This window comes from Dama dama, chromosome 26 (genome assembly GCF_033118175.1).
Source record: "Dama dama isolate Ldn47 chromosome 26, ASM3311817v1, whole genome shotgun sequence".
Taxonomy (NCBI): Eukaryota; Metazoa; Chordata; class Mammalia; order Artiodactyla; family Cervidae; genus Dama; species Dama dama.
Genome location: NC_083706.1, coordinates 26101701 through 26120048, shown reverse-complemented (window position 1 = coordinate 26120048; position 18348 = coordinate 26101701). Strand labels below are relative to the sequence as shown.

At 41.0% G+C, this 18348-nt stretch overlaps 1 protein-coding gene across 3 annotated transcripts in view; it reads left to right on the top strand.

Moving 5' to 3' along the window:
- SLC18B1 (solute carrier family 18 member B1) overlaps window positions 1-14175 on the top strand; it is a 30368-nt gene extending 16193 nt beyond the window's left edge. The window contains exons 7-14 of one of the 3 annotated variants that reach the window (XM_061130502.1): window positions 4708-4844; window positions 6800-6901; window positions 8192-8283; window positions 9557-9652; window positions 11373-11447; window positions 12916-13009; window positions 13105-13157; window positions 13383-14175. In XM_061130502.1, coding sequence (XP_060986485.1) covers window positions 4708-4844; window positions 6800-6901; window positions 8192-8283; window positions 9557-9652; window positions 11373-11447; window positions 12916-13009; window positions 13105-13157; window positions 13383-13449 — 716 coding nt within the window. In that variant the 3' untranslated portion in view covers window positions 13450-14175. Of the gene's footprint in view, window positions 1-4707; window positions 4845-6799; window positions 6902-8191; window positions 8284-9556; window positions 9653-10083; window positions 11205-11372; window positions 11448-12915; window positions 13010-13104; window positions 13158-13382 lie in introns of those variants that run through there. The other 2 variants (XM_061130503.1, XM_061130504.1) reach the window with 2 other exon arrangements.
- The last annotated feature ends 4173 nt before the right edge of the window (window positions 14176-18348 follow it).

The window sequence follows — 18348 nt, the reverse complement described above, 5'->3', positions numbered from 1 at the left end:
ACTCTCACATCCATACATGACTACTGGAAAAACCACAGCTTTGACTAGCTGGACCTTTGTCGGTAAAATAATGCCTCTGCTTTTTAATACGTTGTCTAGGTTGGTCATAGCTTTTCTTCCAAGGAGCAAGCATCTTTTAATTTCATGGCCACAGTCACCATCTGCAGTGATTTTGGAGCCCCAAAAAATAAAGTCTGTCACTGTTTCCTTTGTTTCTCCATCTATTTGCCATGAAGTGATGGGACCAGATGCCAAGATCTTCGTTTTTTGAATGATGAATTTTAAGCCAGTTTTCTCAACTCTCCTCTTTCACTTTCATCAAGAGATTCTTTAGATCCTCTTCACGTTCTGCCATTAGGGTGGTGTCATCTGCGTATCTGAGGTTATTGATATTTCTCATGCAACCTTGATTCTAGCTTGTGCGTCCTCCAGCCCAGCATTTCCCATGATGTACTCTGCATATAAGTTAAATAGGCAGGGTGACAATATACAGCCTTGACATTCTTCTTTCCCAATTTGGAACCAGTCAGTTTTTCCATGTCCTGTTCTAACTGTTGCTTCCTGACCTGCATACGGATTTCTCAGGAGGCAGGTAAGGCAGTCTGGCATTCCCATCTCTTGAAGAATTTTCCACAGTTTGTTGTCATCCACACAGTTAAAGGCTTTAGTGTAGTCAGTGAAGCAGAAGTAAATGTTTTTTCTGGAATTCTCTTGCTCTTTCTATGTTCCAGCAGATGTCGACTATTTGATCTTTGGTTCCTCTGCCTTTTCTAAGTCCAGCTTGAACATCTGGAATTTCTCGATTCACGTACTATCGAAGCCTGGCTTGGAGAATTTCGAGTAATACTTTGCTAGCATGTGAGATGAGTGCAATTGTGTGGTAGTGTGAGCATTCTTTGGCATTGCCTTTCTTTGGGATTGGAATGAAAACTGACCTTTTCCAGTCCTGTGGCCACTGCTGAGTTTTCCATATTTGCTGGCATATTGAGTGCAGCACTTTCACGGCATCATCTTTTAGGGTTTAAAATAGCTCAACTGGAATTGCATCACCTCCACTATGCTTTGTTTTGCTTCCTAAGGCCCACTATGTTTTTATGAACAAAATGGTTTGGCAAACTTTCTGTTTATCTAAGTAAGGATTTTGAATTTAGATTGAATGGGAAAAACTGATATATATATTTTTAAATCTCACAATTTATAATGTTAAAGCTATAAATATAGATTTAGATGTTCCCATTAAGGAGTGCCTTTAAAAGTTATTGTTTTAGGAAAGTTTATAGGTAAAGCTGGAAAGTTAAATTTCCTTTTATTTTGATGATATTGGCAGAATTTTGTGTCTATAAGTTCTACTCCACTAGTTTACTTCCTTTTAAGCCCATGAACACTGTGGATTTGGATAACTGAGAGTCAGTTTCAGTCCCTCACTATCCCTCATCCTTTATATTTGCTTGCCAAGTCTCCTCTTCTCTATTGTGCTAAAGAAAAATTTTCCCCCCTGGCCATGCTATTTGGCATGTGGGATCTTAGTTCCCTGACCTGGGGACCAGGGATGAACCCATGCCCCCTGCAGTGGCAATGAGGAATCTTAACCATTGGACTGCCAGGGAAGTCCCTAAAGAAATATTTTTAAAACACAGGCATGTACGTGACAGTCTTCTTTTTTTAAATTTAATTTTTTTTAATTTATGTTTTTAATCGGAGGATAATTGCTTTAGAATGTTGTGCTGATTTCTGCCGTACAAAAACGTGAATTAGTCATTAGTATACACGTCTCCTCCCTCCTGATTCTCCCTCCTCCCACCACTCCCTCCTCCCACCCCTCTAGGGATGCCTGAGTGTGGTGCTCAGTCACTTCAGTCCTGTCTCACGCTTTGAGACCCTGTGGATAGTAGCCCGCCAGGCTCCCCTGTCCATGGGATACTCCAGGCAGGAATACTGGAGTGGGTTGTCAAGCTCTCCTCCAGGGGATCTGCCCCACCCGGGGATCGAACCCACATCTCCTGCTGTCTCCTGCATTGCCAGTGGATTTTTTTTTTTTTTAATACCACTGAGCCACTGGGAAGCCCCCTGTAGGGATGACAATTCTCTCAATAAAAATGCCTGAATCCCTGAATTGTGAGCTTTACCTTGAAAGCCACTAGAAGCTGTTGTTAGAGGTTTCGGGCAAGTCATATGAGCTAGACCGTCTCCCACTTCCGCTCTACCTAACTCCAACTCATCCTTCAAAACTTAATTGTATGACCTCCTCTGAAAAGTTTCCCTGAACCCTCTCAATCACTGATCTAAATGCTGATCAATAGTGCCACAGTGCTCCGCGTTTCTCCTATCCCTTCACACCTGAGGGCCTTTCTGCTTCCCCACCTCTCAGAGCAGCTTTCTGTGGCAGGCATTGTCCACCATGGAGTCATGTCCTCCAAGAAGAATGTATCAGAATTGGAGGAAGCAGAGAGATTACTTAAGGAGGTTGGAAAAGCTCCCTGGGTGATTCTGCTATGTGTCTCTGGAAACAGGTATCACCCTAAGTTTTCATTACTTGGGCTTCTTGAATGAACAGCTTAGCTAAACTCATGTGTTATTTTCACGGATGTTCCTGTATGTTCTTATGGTGATAATCCCCTTTCCCACTCTGCATTCAGAGAAAGGGACCATTTATTTCATAATAGTTTGTCTTATGCCATAGACCCATACATAATACCTCTATATACACAATAAATGTAATTGATTAAAGTTGATCCTTTATCATTGTTATTTTAGCATCGGTAATATACAATCCATAAAATCCATAACCAGTGAAGTCTCCCTGCTGGCCTGCCTCACTGAGACATATGGTGGGCTTAGCCCTTTTCTAAGTCAAATCTGCAGTGAAATGGGCTGGGCTCACATTTGGTTCATCATTGACTATTTGGCTAATTAAGAAAGCAACAACACAGTTTAACTGTATCCCTCTTATCCTGACAAATATAGCTGGACCACACTTGATGCTTCTTTTGTACTTTGCTTCCTACTGGATCATTATTCACCAAGAATTTATTACATAATGAGTTCTGTTGGGTACTCTTGGAGAAAGGAGGCTATGTCAGTGCTGATCTGGCCCTCAGGGCGTCCTGGCCTAGCTCCCTGCAGTCTCCTGACTCGCCTCCTGTCTCTATTTCCCAGGAGACCACAGAGGTAGCTCTTTGAACTGAAAATCTGATTCTCACTTCTTGTTTGAAACCTCTAGTGATTTCCTGGGCTCCTTAGCCTACTTTAGAAAGTCCTGCATCATCTTATCACCACATCCTTCTGCAGTGTGCTCTCTCCTCCCGACACTCCAATCCCCACCCTCCTTCTTAACTTCTGCTCTTCCATTTCTTCAAACAGAATATTTTCCCCTCAATTTTGAGTTTCACAGTGAGCCATTCCTGGATAGTATGCCTGGGTTCTTCCTTCCTCCATCTTTGCTTGCTCATCTCAAGCTCATCCTTTAGGCAGTAATTTGGACATTACTACTTTCATAAATTCTCTCCTAAACAGCTTTCGCTCTTCTTTTAGGCAACCGTCTCATATGCTCCAATTGGTACCCTCCTGGCTCCATCCTGGCTCTCACCACACCTTTTTGTAACTTCTCCGTGAGGTCAGGATCTGAGTTCGTCTTCTTTGGCTTTGTGTACCCAGGGATGTGGCATGGTATTGACTCAGCAGAGATTTTGTTGAGCACATTACTTGGAAGATAGGAAAGTCATCAAACAATAAACCATGTAAGATGAAATGCAGTTTAGGTTGCTCCATTACATGGTAATGGAGGTAAAATTTGCAGGATGCTTAGGACCAGAATGAGGCTTTACAGAGTGGCTAGAGATTGAAAAATTAGCAGGAGAAAAAGAAGGGAGTTATAGGATATGATTGGAGGCTTGGGAACAACCAAACCTGGTACTTGGGACAGTGCAGAAGTTGTGTTGCTATTGGGCAAATAGCAGTACCTGAGGTTGGTGCTTCCCTATAGTTCAAAGGACTTTCCTGTAGCTCAAACGGTAAGGAATCTGCTTGCAATGCAGAAGACCGGGGTTCGATCCTCAAGTTGAGAAGATCCTCTGGAGAAGGGAATGGCAAGCCACTCCAGTATTCTCGCCTGGAGAATCCCATGGACACAGGAGCTTGGCGGACCGCAGTCTGTGGGGCTGCAAAGAGTCAGACACGACTGAGCGACTAACATGAGGTTGGCTCTCAGCTGACCTTGATGCCAAATCGAATGTACTCGTGATTCACTAGCATCCCTTTCAATCCAGTGTTTTTCCGTAAGCAGAAAAAAATTGTCTTGTGTTCTTTGATTGACTCAGATTCCTCCTTAGCACACACATCGTTGCCTGATAAAGCGTCTGGTTTTTCCAATCACCAAGTGCAACTTTATATGTTCTCTATTCCATCTGGGGAAAGCCTTCTCGATGATGACCTGTAACCAAGACCACTTCTCTTCTCCTCATACTCTGATTCCAGTTGATTTTTTTTGAATCTGAGAAATTATTTTTTACGTACCTGGAAATGGCCTCTAGGTTTGAATAACTTATATGCAACTGTTGATAATGTGCAATTTTAGGCAAACTCAGAGGCGTGGTTTTTTTGATTACTGGATAAAGATGGTGTTACCGATTTTACTTTTGAGAATAGATGGAAAGATTAAGTTCAGCAGTTTTAATTACTCTAATTTCTTTTTAAATTTTTACCCCAAAGAGTCTGATAAAGGGAAACACTCATTTTGGAAACTCATCGCTTTACCCAAGGTTGCCTTTTTATCCTTTGTCATCACCTCCTTCAGCTCCTGTTTTGGCTTCCTTGATCCTACACTGTCCCTCTTTGTTTTGGAGAAGGTAAGTAGCCTGGTGATGAAAACTCCCCATTGTGGTAGGTGCACATAATTGTTTGTTCTCAGGCCCTGCTTGCTAGAAAGTCCTGGGTGTGGCTGCAAGGAGGAGGCAGAATGAAATCCATACATCAAGATAGCCCGTACCTTCCCTCTGTGATGTCCCTATAACTAGCGGTCTGATTTGTGTAAATGAAAGAAGACTTTCATCTGGTCTCTTTCTCCTAGGCCTCGCTCTAGTCATCATAGATCTGGCTTGGGCAGCATCCTGACTGCTTAACAAGGATACTTTCCTCTGTTTTAATTCCACTGAGGCATTTGAGGTTCTGAGTGGCTCATTTAATGTGAGGTGTCCTTCTTTTCTGGACTTCCCTGATCCCTTCTGGGTCCATTTACTTTTAGTCTATTTGAAAGACTATGAACTATATTGATCTGAAATGGGAGAAAGGAACCAGGAGTCGCTATCTTTTTAATGCTGAAAATGACTGAATTTTAAAGTTTGATGTCATAGCAATTTGTTCTTTGATATTTTTGAAAAAAGATTATTAAGAAATAATGCATTAGAGTATATTACTGAGTCTGACAGTTAATTATACTAGAGAGTTAATCTGAGTTTATAAAGACAGAAATCTACTAGCTGCAGCCCAAGTTCACCTTGAGGCCCTAGAATGAAGAAAGCACCATTATCAGAAACATAACCCCTTGAAGTCACTCGACAGTTTGGGGTATTCTACCAGTAAACTTGGGGACTGTAATGTTAGTGCCAGGCCCAAGTGTTGGAAAATAATATAATATCACAATTAAGCAGTGAGCATCTATGAGGTAATGCATAAGAAAAATATCTTGTGTTTTTGATGACACATTCCATTCACATTATCAACAACGAGCCTGCTTAAGAGTCATTTTTCTTCCTTTTAAGAACTCTGTCCAAACCTAGAAAAAAAGTGTAACAATCTTTCATAAACCCAGGTTGCTCATGTCTAACCTATAAAAATCTTTAGAAATGTACTTCTCTGTTTTCCTATCACATTTTTTTTTTTCCTGTTGCCCTTCTTCTGCCTTATCTGTTGTTTCAATTGGCTTTTTACTGTCCCATCATTGATCGACCAGTCTTTTAGGGAAGGAAGGGGTCCACCCTGTCTCTGCCTAGCTGTAAAATCAGAAGAGGATATTTCTGACTTTTATATCTTGCTACTGTCTTTAAAGGGCTAATTTTTAGCTTGAATTATGTCATAAAAATTGTTAAAACATATACTGACCTAAGTAGATCCCATGTGCTTAATTAAAGTGTGGTTAAGGAAATTAAGGAAAATAAGAATGACTCAGATAACCAAGAAAGGCATTTATATCATGTTGGTAATAGTAACAGAGTTATGAGGTAGCTTACTATTATAAAAGCCTTATAAGAAGTGCCATACTATCTAATTCTTTAATTAGAGATTAATATCCCTTTGAGATGGACAGAATAGGTATTATTGTCAGTGCTTTTTACAGAAACGCACTTTCGTCTGTAGACAGACAGTATACCTGGGATTGTTGTTTGACATGCAGATTCTCAGGCCTCCTCCCAGACTTTTTGAATTAGAAATTCTTGGGCTGGGGTTCCCAAACCTCTTATAACAAGGTCTCCAGGTAATTTTTTTGTGTATACTAATGCTTGCAAAGCACAGGTTGACATGTAAATATGCTATGGTTCATAGAAGGATAATTATACAATATTTACTATCAAATGCTAACAAAGCAAAAGCATTCTGGATTTGTGACCTCTGGTTAGGTTTCTTCTCCCACAGTGAAAAATAATCCATTTACAAGCGTAAGACAAAAATCACAAAGGATGCTAAGCGTTAGTGGTAGCCTCATGGCAGGTGATGAGAGCTGAAGAGATGGTAGAAGAAAAAGATACATGTTTATTTTTAAAAAATGACTTAACCATGTCACTTTAACACGGGATTTCTGTTACAGTTTAATTTACCAGCTGGATATGTGGGATTGGTATTCCTGGGTTTGGCACTGTTCTATGCCATTTCTTCACCACTGGTGGGCCTGCTCAGTGATAAAATGCCAGTAAGTACACTTCATTGATATTTAAGAACGACTTTTGCATGTCTAGACTGGTGGTTGTCCAACTGTACTTCTGGAGTTCTGCAGGGCTACTGATTAGAATGAACATATTCAAATTTTTTAAAAAGTTATCTTTATTGAAGTATAGCTGACAAATATAACTTTAAGATATTTGAAGTATACATCATGGTGATTTGGTATATCTATACATTGTGAAAGGATTCACTCCATCTAGTTAATTAATCTATCCGTCACCACAGTTATCTCTGGGGGGAGAGGGAGCAGGGAGAACATTTAAATTCGAATGTACTCATTTTTTTGAGCTGATGGAGAGGTTTCAGGATCTTCCAACTTGTCATCACCCTGAGCAGACTCACTTTTTAATTGCTTCAGCTGGGAAAAGGGGAAGCTTATGCCAAAACTGTTGATAAACTCCTGGATTAGACTTTCTAAAGGAAAAAGTTCCCTTGATGCAAAAAAAAATGGATTGACCTTAATAATGAGGACAGAGCTCAAAGGTACTTAGGACTTGACCAACTTGAAAGGATAAAATGTAGTTTTTCTACGAGAGTGAAAGGACTGGTCATGTCAGTGTGCATCGTTATCCCAGAGCCATCCTGAAAGAAAATTTCTTCTGTTCTCCTTTAACTAGGTTTAAATGATTCAGTCTAGATGACTAGTATAGAGAGCTTAGTACTATTAACCAAGTCTCAAGCTTCTGTGATCCTAGTGCTTATTTTAATGTTTCCCCTCTTTATTGCACGTGGGTATGTATTTATGAAGACTGGTTATGTGGCGATTACTTGGTAATCCAGGTGAGAAAAAGCAAGTTTCTTAAAGGGTTTGGAGCTTAGTTTTAAGATGTAGTCATATATATAACTGAATGGATATCATACCCTTGTAATGTTTAGCCTGCATTTCAGTAGTTTATAAGAAAACATTTATTTGATACTTTTTAAAATGTGAATTTTTCTAGACAGTGCATCTACTTGGTTGTTTCTTGTGGTGAGTGCTTCTTTAAAATTGTTATATCTGAAACAGTTCATCATTTGCAAAATCTACAATATACTCCCTTTCCAAGGGATCCTGTCCTTTGCTCACACCCTGTCTTGGGGTAGACTGCACTTGCTTTTGTGTTTACCATCTACCCTGTTTTCTCTTCCATGTAAAGTTTTGTTTTCAATGTATTAATTTTTTTTTTAATATCATGACTTGTGTTCCTTGATGATTTCTTTATATTCTTGGATTATGGGAGGTTTTTACCTCTAAGTTTCTTTGGACTTTCTTTCTCAGCACCTGAGGAAATGGCTTCTGGTTTTCGGAAACTTAACCTTAGCAGGTTGCTACATGGTCTTAGGACCTGCCCCATTCTTTCACATTAAGAGGTAATTTTTTTTTCTTCTTTCAAATTTTTGGCCAAGTATTATTAAGAATTATTTTTTTTAAATTTTGGTGTAACTCTGATATGCTTAGTATCTGAATCTTATTATTTAAATAATGATCAGATTTAGGACTATATTGAAATATTTGTTTTACTGACAGTATTACTGGATGCTAGCAATGGTCTAGCTTCTGAGTCATCTTTAGTATGTGATAGCTGCTTACTAAAGCTTGTTTATTATAATTTCTTTGCTAAAATAAAGTGAGCTACTTAGAGCTTTTTAGGTACCTCTGGGACAAAGCATGACATGGAAAAAAGCAAGGATTTCAGAGTCCTTCATGTTTGGATTTGTATTTGGGCCTTGTACCTTCTTTGGTATGTGAACTTGGGTAACTCATTTAACTTCCAAGAGCCTAGGTTTTCTTATCCACACACACACACCAACCAGGTGATAATAGTACCACTGGAATAACTTTCTAGGCTCAGGATGGAGTGACTCCAGCCCAGGGTTCCATATCAGCAAACCGAAGCTTAGAAAACTTTAATGTCCCTGTAAATGTTCCTCCTGGCCAGAAAGCAGTATATCCAGTCAGCCCGTCACCCCCAGATCGCCAACCCTGCTCTGACTTTCTCACCCCAGACAAGACAGACGGTGTGGCCCTGGCCAATCAGATATTTTCTGATTTTCCCTTCCTTGTTCTTTACTCTTTACCCTGTAAAAGCTTCCTGCCTTCCATCCCATTTTGCAGTCCTCTGAAAGGAGACCATCCGCCTCATGAAGTGTTAAGTCAAGTTTGCTTCTATCACCTAGATTGTCTTCTTTAATTGTTTTCACAGACCCCCATGGCAGGGTCGATGCAAGGATTCTAAAGAGCAGAGGATATGAAGTAACTGACGTGGGCCTGGCATGAAATAGCAGGTTCCTGCCACCGCCTTCACCACGCCCCTTCTGTGCCCTTTTCCAGTCAATGGAATTTTAAAACTAAGTGCTTGAAGGAGTGACATTAACACTGACATTTTAATCAACTTTGGAAGGATTTTATATGGTGATAAGGCAGGTTGACTCCAGGCATTTAATATGTGTGGCCAAAGACCTTGGGATAGCAGAATGAACTGATTTTTTTCCATCAAAATAAAAAGATCAGATGAGAATAAGAATCAGACTAGTCTTGTAATCTGTGAAAGGAACTTCTCCCAAGTTCCTTGCCCTTTTGGGCATGAAGCTTTGTTGTCTCTTTCAATGTTAATTTTTTTTTTTCTCCAAAACTTTTTTGCAGTCAGCTCTGGTTGCTGGTGCTGATATTGGTCATAAATGGTATCTCTGCTGGAATGAGCTTAATTCCAATTTTCCCAGAGATTCTCACTTGTGCACAGTAAGTTACTTCTGTTGCTTGAACTGTTGTTATAATTAACGGTAAACATCACAAGCTTTCTTGAATTTCTCAATTTTGTAGGATGTTGGATATTTTTTTTACATTACTAAATCTTCATGATTTCATGTCACACAATATTGTTATAAATATAAGCAACAATACAATAATATACATGATGATATAGAGTAGTATTAATACAGTGATAGGTAAAATGGGTTTTGGGTAGAAGCTTGGCTTGGTTTACACCTTGGTACAGATATACTTTTAAAAAGTCAAAGCATATATATATATGTGTGTATGTATATGCATAACTGAAGCCCTTTGCTTACAATAGGAATTAATACAACATTGTAAATCAATTATCCTTCAATAAATTTTAAAATAAAGCCCAAGCACAGTGGAAAGCCCTCAGCATCATTTCCCTCTCACAGCAGAGGTCCATACAAGGACACAGAGTGACCAGGTGAAATGATTTTAGCTCCAATTCCAACGTGTGCGTTTTCCCCCCTCACACCACCAAGCACTTCTCTGAAACCAGGTGAGTGTCCTGCAGTTCAGTTAATTCTGAAACCATTTAGATGGAGATGGCAGCAGGTCCCCCAGGTTAAGGGCTCAGTCCCACAAGACCACTCTCTGCTTCAGAAGCCAATTTCAAGTGCGGGTTGTTACCTGTGCTTCTGACCCACTGGCTGTAAATTGGCAGTTCCCATGACTTGGATTTGGTTAATTTACTGGAGTAACTCATAGATCTCAGGAAACCAGTTCACTCGTCAACAGTCAGATGACAAGATACCAAGGGCAGTGAGGTCCCAGCAATGGGGCCTCTCTCCGGGCCCAGCACTGGGGCACGAGGAAGCATTCTGGCTTCCCAAGCTGGGAGCATTCTGAACTCAGTCCCTTTGGATGTTTATGAAAGCTTTATTACGTAGGCATGGCTGATTAAATCATCGGCCAATTGGCAATTGATTTAATCTCTAGCCCCATTCCCATCCCTATGGGGAAGGGGTTTGCGGGGCTGAAATTTCCAACCCTCTAATCCATATTGATTCTCCGTGCAACGTGGGTGCTGGTCCCAAAATCATCTCATCAATACAACAAAAGACACTTTTTTTAAAATGGCTTTCATCTTTTAAGAAATTCCACAAATTTTAGGAGCTCTGTGCCAGGAATGGGGAAGAAGACCAAATGTATCTTTTTATTGTGAAGTACTACACCACACCAGGCATTTGTCACTTGGCCGTCAGTCTTTAGTAGATGTGATGATGAAGAACACAAGTGAACTTGAGCAGGAAAATAACTGTTGGTTCTGATGTGCCAATTCAACAGTCCTCATAGGAATTAGGAGCTGCTTCTGTACTTTCTGAAAGTTGCCCATTGTTCTCTTTACATGTTCGTTTCATTTTAAGATTTCTTAATTGTATACTTTAACATGTAATGCAAGTGGGTCAGGATTCTTAATATTGTATCCTATATATATACAGTAGAAGCATTTCTAGAAAACCCTGGAGTAGTCATAACTAGGAGAATAGCTTCAAATTAGGTTAACTTTTTTTTTTTTTTTTTTTTTAGGTTAACTTTTTATTTTAGAAATGGAGTGTTCTTGCTGTTGGGTTTGTCCAGATAATCCCTGGTTTGGTTTAGTTTATCTACCATACGCTGTTCCTTTGTTTCATGAAAGTCTCCCTTTTAATCATGAATATACTCTTGTTCCTTTTTGCAGCGAAAACGGATTTGAAGAAGGATTAAGTACCCTGGGGCTTGTGTCAGGCCTCTTTGGTGCAATGTGGTCAGTTGGGTGAGTAGCTTTGGAATTTAATTCACACTTGTAAATTGGAGACTCCTATTCCCATTTTACAGATGGAGAAATTCAGACACTGAGAGATCAGAGGAGCTGCCAGAATGCACATAATTCTCTTCGGGCAATGCTGCAGTTTTGACCCATGCTATCTGACTTCAACATCAGTGGCTGAAAAAAAAAAAGATCAGTGGTTATACCAACAGTTTTCATAAGATAACCACAATGGCCTCATATACTTTGTCTTATTTAAGTGATATTTTAAAGTTCTCTTAACAGGAGCATGTCTCAGGTTTAAAGATGTATTCATTTATTCATTCATTTTTGTATTTATGTTTTACTCTGTACTAATGGCAACCCACTCCAGCATTCTTGCCTCGAAAATCCCACGGATGGAGGAGCCTAGTAGGCTACAGTCCACGGGGTCGCAAAGAGTCGGACACGACTGAGTGACTTCACTTCACTTCACTTCACCTCATGTTATTGTTCAGTTGCTAAGTCGTGTCTGACTCTTTGTGATCCCATGGACTGTAGCACTCCAGGCTCCTCTGTCCATGGGATTTCCCAGCAAGAATACTGGAGAGGGTTGCTATGCCCTCTTCCAGGGGATCTTCCCGACCCAGGGATCAGACCCACATCTACTGCCTCTTCTGCATGGGCAGGCGGATTCTTTTCCTTTGAGTCAGCAGGGAAGCCCACTCTGTACTATGCCAGAGAGAGAGTTATATGCTAGGTGTGTAGCTAGCATCAATCAGTTTGTACTGAGTTATTTTAAACACAAATACCTGGAGAGACTATAATAACGACTCTTTTGAATGCATGCCATCTTTTTAAAATTCTCATATAAGGCACCAACTTTTCAGAAGCAGTCACAATCTTAGGATTGTTTAAACATTTCAAGCATCATCCTTTTCAGGTAGAATTATTTTCTTACTTCCCTTGTGGCTCAGCTGGTGAAGAATCCGCCCGCAATGCGGGAGACCTGGGTTCAATCCCTGGCTTGGGAAGATACCCTGGAGAAGAGAAAGGCTACCCACTCCAGTATTCTGGCCTAGAGAATTCCATGAACTGTACAGTCCATGGGGTCGAAAAGAGTCAGACACGTCTGAGCGACTTTCACTTTCTATGTTCTTACACCTGATGCCCTGTTCAGGGCTTCCCAGGTGGCGCTAGTGGTAACGGATCTGCCACCAAAGCAGGAGACAAGATGAGGGTTTGGTCCCTGGACTGGGAAGATCCCCTGGAGGAGGGCATGGCAACCCACTCCAGTATCTTGCCTGGAGAATCCCATGGACAGAGGAGCCTGACGGGCTACAGTCCATGGGGTCACAAAGAGTTGGACAGGACTGAAGTGACTTAGCATGCACGCACACGTAGTTTCAATATAATGAATTGAAGAGGTCATGTAGCCCATAAGCAGTAGCTTTTTTTGGCTCTTTTTAATCTTCTTTCTTCTTTCCACTGTTAGTGCTTTTGTAGGACCAACGCTGGGGGGATTTCTTTATGAGAAAATCGGTTTCGAATGGGCAGCTGCTCTACAGGGTCTCTGGGCTCTGACCAGCGTGAGTAATTAGTCTTTTACTTTCATTTTTCTTATGTTTATGGAGAAACATGACTTGGATAATTGACACTAACCGTATCTTTCATTATGTTAAAGGGACTAGTGATGGGCTTGTTTTATCTGTTGGAGCACTTGAGGAGAAGGAGGAGGTATGGTCAACTCTGGAGCTTTTCCCCTCCCTTTAAAATTTGGCTTGTGGGAGTGGAAAACAAACACCATTTTACACCCATTCTTCCAGTCTGAAGCTCTCTGGGCTCTCTGCGCCTCATCACTTGATAGACACCCATATGGAAATAGTTGGGTAGCGATGTAGGTACTGAGGTTTTTTTTAAGGTGAGAAATATTGAGGTTGGCCTCTTTTTCCTTCAATATAGATCTGAACTTCAAAGTATCCTTGGCACAGAGGAGGAACGGACTGCTCTCTTGTCTGATGAAAGGTAGCCTTAGGAATTTCAACCAATACAGGGCTGGAAGATGGATGCTCCTGGCCTTGAACATCAGTGTTGGACTTTCTTAATTTTTACGCACAAAACTCTGTGGACCCCACATCAGCATCCTGGAAATGTTAACATAGTTTTGGGGGATCCTGTGTTGGGCTGTACATCCTGCTGTCCTGAAGAACTGGTCTACTGAACCAGTCATATCTGAAATCTTAAATATGACAGGAGTCATTGAAAATGAACAGAAGTTTGTGGTCTTGAGTGACTAGACTTGGCCTTGAAGATGTTGTTGACTCTGTCTCATCTGTTTACTTTTTATTGAGTGCACTGATTCTGTGAATGTACCTTTTTTATTAACAGGAAAAGAATTGATTTGACATGCCTATAAATAATGTAAAGATAACTCAAAATATACAGAATAATTACTGTGAAATCAGTTTTTAAAATAGTTGCTTTCTCTGTGCCCTGAGTTTTTGTTTGTTTGTTTTTGTTCAAAAAGCAATTTCCAGCCTATGGTATAAAAACTCTATTGTATATCCTGGCCATCAGCTCTTCTAAAAATTTTGTTTGTGTGAAAGATACAAGAATAATATTACTTAGCACTTCCAATTTTGTAACATACTGTGAATTAGGATCTTGATTTATAAATAATGCTTGGTTTAATATTATTCATTTCTCTTAATGTCTCTGTTTTAGTTCTATCATTAAAAAAATTAAATATTTCCAATAGATGTATCCCATTTCCAGAGCAAGTGAGTCCACAGGAATACTTGTTCTATGTTAGGGAAGGGGTTCCTCTGACTTCATGTAAAATCCATGTCATTGTTTTGAGTGAATCTCTAATGTGCAACTCTCATACCTCCTGATCCATTTTCATAGTTTAGTAGCCACATTTACCACCACCCCCAATTTTTTAGTAGACTAAATGGTTTTTCTTCTATTTAGTAATTCAAACATATTAAATGCCTTCTCTAAGCAGACATTGTGCTTGGTATTACGGAGTTAGCTGTGATCAAGATAAACAGTCTAGCCTTTATGGAACTAATATTTCAGTGGAAGGGATAAAGAATAAATAAATGGCAGAATCTCTAATTATCTATGATAGAAAAAACCTGGTGATATGAAAGACTAATTGGCTGGAGTTGATTAGGTGTGAGGGTCCTCCTTTAGATAAGGCCTGTCTGTGGAGGGGCTTTTGAACCGAGATCTGAAGGATGACAATGAGGCAGCCGTTGAGAGGGGAGAGCCCTCCTCAGTTTGTGCAAAAAGGCTTGGCATGGTCAAAGAGAAGGCGGCCGTGGTCCTCAAGGCTGCAGACCAGTAAACAGAGGAATTTGGAGAGGTGGGGAGGGACTGGCTTTTGAATGGAGGATGCCAGAATTTGATTCATATTTCAGGAAGCTTGCTGTGTTTGCATACTAGGGGTAGAGGGAGATCTTTGGAAGCCTTGAGACAGTCATTAATACTTCCAAGCAAAAAGGTGATGAAGTAGAGAGAAAAGGATGTTTTGGAAGTGGAAGCAACAGGGCTTGTTGATATGGAGAGAGGAGAGGGAAATTCAGGACGACTTCTGGGATCTGGCTTGAGGGTATGGGTGGGCAGCGATGCCTCTTAGTAAAATGGGGAAGAATGGGAGCAAAGCAGGTCCTGAAGAAGCAAATTAAACCTTGCCCTTTCACACCACTAGAAGGGGAAAAAAAAAAATCACAATACCCAGATTGGATAATACAGACAGAAACTGGACCTAAGGACCATTTCGGAAGGCTGCTTGGCATTAAATCCCCAAACTGAAGATTCACAAACCTCATGAACTCTTCATTCCCCCGTCCCTCCAAGCCCCATAACCCTGAGAACGCCACAGGGTGGTCCAGGGCGTGCCGAGCCAAGCGCAAATGGCCTATCACTCCTCCCCCGCTTGCTGGAGCGGCACTAGGACGGGTGTGAGCCCGGCCCGCTGCACTCCTGTGCTTCCTGGCTCCATCCCAGTGCTTTTCTTCTCTGGGCGAAGGCTAGAGGAAAATACCCCTCCTCCGCGCAGGGGTCGAGGATGCCGCCGAGGGCCTGCAGTTCCCAATTCTGCCACGTGGGGCCGCTATTAAAGCACCGCCGGGATCCTTCGGCTCAGAGCAGGGACTCGCGCCGCCCCGACCTGGCGTCCAGACGTCACTCGGGACTGTCGGCCTATTACAACCCTCAGCGCGCTGCTGACTTTTGGAGAGAAGTTCAAAGTCAGCGCAAAGATGCCACGCTGTCTGGCGAGAGAAGTTTTTGTTCCCACTCCCCAAACACCGCTGTCCATACGTGCTGTGGGTACTGGTGTATTTAAAGCCACTTTGTACCAAACCAACTTTGCACTTTCCTCATGTGATGATTTTGAAATATTAAGTGAAAGAAAGGTTAAAAGTAGGATGATAGCAGAACTTTGAACAATGAAACCAAGAAGTAGGTCAAAACTATCAAGGGAAATCTTTGTTTGTGTTTATGGTTGTTTGGTTTAGTGGCTGAATCGTGTCCAACTCTTGCGACCCCACAGACTGTAGCCTGCGCGGCTCCTATGTCCCTGGGATTCTCCCAGCATCAGGGCTTTTCCAATGAGTTAACTCTTCGCATCAGGTGGCCAAAGTATTGGAGTTTCAGTTTCAACATCAGTCCTTCCAATGAACACCCAGGACTGATCTCCTTTAGGATGGGCTGGTTGGATCTCCTTGCAGTCCAAAGGACTCTCAAGAGTCTTCTCCAACACCATAGTTCAAAAGCATCAATTTTTCGGCACTCAGCTTTCTTCACCATCCAACTCTCACATCCATACGTGACTACTGGAAAAACCATAGCCTTGACTAGATGGACCTTTGTTGGCAAAGTAATGTCTCTGCTTTTAAATATGCTGTCTAGGTTGGTCATAACTTTCAAGGAGTAAGCGTCTTTTAATTTCATGGCGGCAGTCACCATCTGCAGTGATTTTAGAGCCCCCAAAAAATAAAGTCTGACACTGTTTCCACTGTTTCCCCGTCTATTTCCCATGAAGTGATGGGACCAGATGCCATGATCTTAGTTTTCTGAATGTTGAGCTTTAAGCCAACTTTTTCACTCTCCTCTTTCACTTTCTTCGAGAGGCTTTTTAGTTCCTCTTCACTTTCTGCCATAAGGGTGGTGTCATCTGCATATCTGAGGTTGCTGATATTTCTCCCGGCAATCTTGATTCCAGCTTGTGCTTCTTCCAGCCCAGCGTTTCTCATGATGTACTCTGCATATAAGTTAAATAAGCAGGGTGACAATATACAGCCTTGACCTACTCCTTTTCCTATTTGGAACCAGTCTGTTGTTCCATGTCCAGTTCTAACTGTTGCTTCCTGACCTGCATACAGGTTTCTCAAGAGACAGGTCAGATGGTCTGGTATTCCCATCTCTTTAAGAATTTTCCACAGTTTACTGTGATCCACACAGTTGAAGGCTTTGGCGTATTCAATAAAGCAGAAATAGATGTTTTTCGGAACTCTCTTGCTTTTTTTATGATCCAGCAGATGTTTGCAATTTGATCTCTGGTTCCTCTGCCTTTTCTAAAACCAGCTTGAATATCTGGAAGTTCACGGTTCACATATTGCTGAAGACTGGCTTGGAGAATTTTGAGCATTACTTTACTAGCACGTGAGATGAGTGCAATTGTGTGGTAGTTTGAGCATTCTTTGGGATTTCCTTCCTTTGGGATTGGAATGAAAACTGACGTTTTCCAGTCCTGTGGCCACTGCTGACTTTTCCAAAATTTGCTGGCATATTTAGTGCAGCACTTTCACAGCATCATCTTTCAGGATTTGAAATAGTTCAACTGGAATTCCATCACCTCCACTAGCTTTGTTCATAGTGATGCTTTCTAAGGCCCACTTGACTTCGCATTCCAGGATGTCTGGCTCTAGGTGAGTGATCACACCATCGTGATTATCTGGGTCGTGAAGATCTTTTTTGTATAGTTCTTCTGTGTATTCTTGCCACCTCTTCTTAATATCTTCTGCTTCTGTTAGGGCCATACCATTTCTGTCCTTTATTGTGCCCATCTTTGCATGAAATGTTCCCTTGGTATCTCTGATTTTCTTGAAGAGATCTCTAGTCTTTCCCATTCTGTTGTTTTCCTCTATTTCTTTGCATTGATCGCTGAGGAAGGTTTTTTTCCTTATCTCTCTCTGCTACACTTACTCCTTTTTAATCTCTGGCAATCACTAATCTGTTCTCCATTTCTGTAATTTTGTCATGCCAAGAATGCTGCACAAATAAAATCATATAGTATGTTATCTTCTGAAATTGCCTTATTTCATTCAGCATAAGATTCTTGAAACCCATCCACATTGTTGCATGTGTCAGTAGCTCATTTCTCACTGAAGAGTGTTATGTGATGGGTATGCTGCTGCTGCTAAGTCGCTTCAGTCGTGTCTGACTCCGTGCGACCCCATAGACAGCCCACCAGGCTCCTCCGTCCATGGGATTTTCCAGGCAAGAGCCCTGGAGTGGGGTGCCATTGCCATCTCCGTCATGATGGGCATACAGCTCGATTATTCATCCACTGAAGAACATTTGGATTGTTTTCAGTTTATAGCTAAAACAAAGCTGCTACTAACATTCATGTACAGGTATTTATGTGAAAATGTCTTCTCTGGGATAAATGCCCAGGAGTACAACTGTTGAGTTGTAAGGTAATTGCATGATTATTTTTTTCCCCAAATAACCCGTATATTTTACATAGGAAATTAGTTTTGGACAATAAATATTAAATATTATACATCAATGAAATATTCTATTTACTTGCTTATTAAGTTATCTAGATTTAAATTTATTAAACATACCTCTTATATCTAGCTGGCAAGAGAGGTGGATAACAAATACTGAACTGCCAACTGATTTTCATTAAGTA